At 53.1% G+C, this 3,063-nt stretch overlaps 1 protein-coding gene across 1 annotated transcript; it reads left to right on the top strand.

Annotated features, from left to right (window-relative positions):
* Window positions 1-1,624: 1,624 nt before the first annotated feature.
* LOC123139331 (SKI family transcriptional corepressor 2) lies at window positions 1,625-2,682 on the top strand (the record flags this gene model as incomplete). The annotated part of the gene is made up of 1 exon (XM_044559135.1): window positions 1,625-2,682. A coding segment is annotated over one exon (861 nt), but the record flags the coding sequence as incomplete, so codon positions are not given.
* Window positions 2,683-3,063: the final 381 nt, after the last annotated feature.

The following is a 3,063-nucleotide window of genomic DNA, read 5'->3' as shown; positions in this document are numbered from 1 at the left end:
TGAGGTAATACCCTACTTCCTGCTTGATTGATCTTAATGATATGAGTATTACAAGAGTTGATCTACCACGAGATCGTAGAGGCTAAACCCTAGAAGCTAGCCTATGATTATGATTGTTCTTGTCCTACGGACTAAATCTTACGGTTTATATAGACACCGGAGGGGGCTAGGGTTACACAAAGTCGATTACAGAGAAGGAGATCTATATATTCGAATTGCCAAGCTTGCCTTCCACGCAAAGAAGAGTCCCATCCGGACACGGAACAAAGTCTTCAATCTTGTGCTGAAGTTCGGCAGATGATGCAAAGGATTTTGGTCCTTGTCTGTGCCCCGATGGAAAAAAGTGTAATAGCTTAGTAATCTACCGCGAACCCATGTGACAAGTACTATCTCTAACGTTGCTTTTGTCACCCTTGGTGCCTGTTGAAGATAGTCCGAAGCCATGTGGTTCTTAGTTGGTTTATATCTTTGGCTTGGTAGTTTGGGCACTTAGGGGCATTATGTTGCGTTGCTGTCTTTTATTTTTCAATTTTGCTAGAACTCATTTAGATGATATATAATTTGGTATCATTCACCTTTTATAGCTATTGGATGTGATGCTATAAGATGCGTGTGTGCTGACGTGGGTTGTATCTGTTCTTGTTTTTAAAGTGAATGAGACCAAATTATGTCTTATCTAGATGAGTTCTAGGTACTTCCTTTATTTTTGCCTAGTAGTTTGTAAAAGACATTATGGTTTCTGATAAATGAAATTTGAGGGAAAACCCTCTTTATCAAAAAGCAAAAATAGTTACTCCTCCGCTGCTTGGAAGAACTTTGCTTGTGACCGTGGATGACAGAAGAAGCGTTGCCGGGCTGGAGATGCCAGGGAGAAGCGTCGTCGTGGCCAGAGATGACAAGAAAGACTAAAAGGTGAAGAAAAAAGTTTACCATAATCTTGTCCGGGACGGTGGGGTGGGGGAGGGGGTCAAGGGGTGCCCGACGGTTGCAGCCATGGGTGGCACTATTCATCCCTCATTTTTACTAGAAGTGTCCGTCCTGCATGGACAGGGGAGGGAAATTTCGAGGAAAAAAAAGCTAAATATAAGGCCCTAGGCATTTTGGGATCTGCTAACTGATAGCTGAGTAGCTTTTAAGGATCGGCTGGAGATGCCCTTAATTTGTGGCCATGTTTGCACAAGCTATATATAAAGTTATAAACTGATAGTTAGTCAATGTTCAGTACACTGATTTGATACATTACATGTGGTAAGTTCAATTATTACCTACTACTACTAGTAGTAGTTGGTTTTGTTAAAACTTGGCACACACACTGCAATAAGCTGGACAAGCAGTGATGGCTCATCAGCCTCTCATGGCCGAAAAGGCGACCGAGCTGGCATTTGCAACCAACCAATACAAGGACAGGCCCCCATGCATTTTTTGCCTATAAAGTTGCACTCTACAATATTTGTACCGGTCGACCCATCCATACGTGTACGAACTACAGTACGAAGTAGATACACTCCCTGGCCTACTCCGCCATGCCACCGTGATCGGTGGGCTGCGCGGCCAGTGAGCTGGAGATTAGCCAGCTCGCTGTGATCACTCACTGAGATCCACCCTCGCTGACCACGCTATATAACCATCACTCCTCCGCTCTCGCTTCCTCCCACTGCTCCAGAGCGCCGACCAAGAAGCACCAGATCAAAATGGCGCTCCTCCCGCTGGTCCTCGCGGTCCTCATCGTCTCCTGCGCCGCGCAGCAGCCACCGGTGCAGCCGCCGCCAACGCCCAACGCGCCGCCTGCCGGCAACCCGCCTCCTGCTCCCAACGCGCCTCCGGCAGGCAACCCGCCTCCAGCTCCCACCGCACCCCCGGCCGGCAACCCGCCTCCAGCTCCCAGCGCTCCTCCGGCACCCACCACGCCTCCTCAGGCGCCACAGGCCCCGGCCACGCCCCCTCCGGCGCCGCAGGCTCCTGCCACCCCTCCTCCGGCTCCCACCACCCCGCCGGCCACCCCTCCACCTGCTCCCACCACCCCGCCTCCGGCTCCTCCGACGCAGCCTCCGCCCGCACCCACCACCCCGCCGCCGTCGCCCCCGGCCACCCCGCCTCCAGCGCCCGCCACCCCGCCGCCATCACCGCCCATGTCGCCACCACCCGCCACACCTCCTCCGATGGCGACCCCGCCGTCGATGACGCCCACGACTTCCCCGACCGTCGCACCGACGACATCGCCCACCGCGACGCCGTCGATGTCTCCGACCAGCCCCAAGACGACCTCCCCGACAAGCTCACCGACTTCGTCTCCCACTCTGGCGCCCGCAGGCACGCCGGTGACGGACAGCAGCGCCTCCAGCGCGCGCGCGGCCGGCGTCGCGGCGCTGGTGGCCTTGGCGAGCGCGGGCCTCGCCGTCTTCCTCTGAGCAGTCGGGCGGTGCATGCTGTGTCCTCCTTCCCGCGCGTCGCTGCTGCTTTTTTCTTCTTTCGTGGCGTTATTTAATTTTTACCGGTGGTGCTACTATGGTCGATCGATTCTTGATGATGTACTACGATGATGCATTGGTTGTCCGTCCCGTCCCGTCTCGTTTTCCTTTTGATGATCGGCGGGTGGTGGTTGGTTAAGTTTAGTGCATGTTCTGCTCTGTACTGTACGTGAGTTACTGCTCCATTTTGGTTATATAGAGAGGATTTTGTGTATATTTTCAGTGTACTCCATTATCATTTCCGTGCATCCAATAAATTCTCCACGCAGCTTATTCACCGCGCCCCATGTTCGCTCTCTGCTCAAGTGCCGCTCATCACCCGATCGATCGGTATGTACTGTGCCGCTCATTAATAAACGAGCGGTGAAATGCCGTGGCTCGGAGGTCGGCACGCGTTTGAAATTCACGCCCGGTACGTGTAATCGTTTACTGCTATCCACGTGCAGCAGTGAAAAGCACGGGCGCTTTAGATCGCGCGTGGGATCTTGGCATGCACCTGACCAGAGACGGTGCGTACGAAAAAGCGAGGGAAAGGCAATTTGGTGCACAGGCACACAAAAGCTGACAGAAAGGAGAGTTTTATTTGAGGTGATGG

Source organism: Triticum aestivum, chromosome 6B (assembly GCF_018294505.1).
Source record: "Triticum aestivum cultivar Chinese Spring chromosome 6B, IWGSC CS RefSeq v2.1, whole genome shotgun sequence".
NCBI lineage: Eukaryota > Viridiplantae > Streptophyta > Magnoliopsida > Poales > Poaceae > Triticum > Triticum aestivum.
The sequence above is the reverse complement of the archived record's forward strand: the minus strand, read 5'-3'. Positions and strand labels throughout refer to the sequence as shown.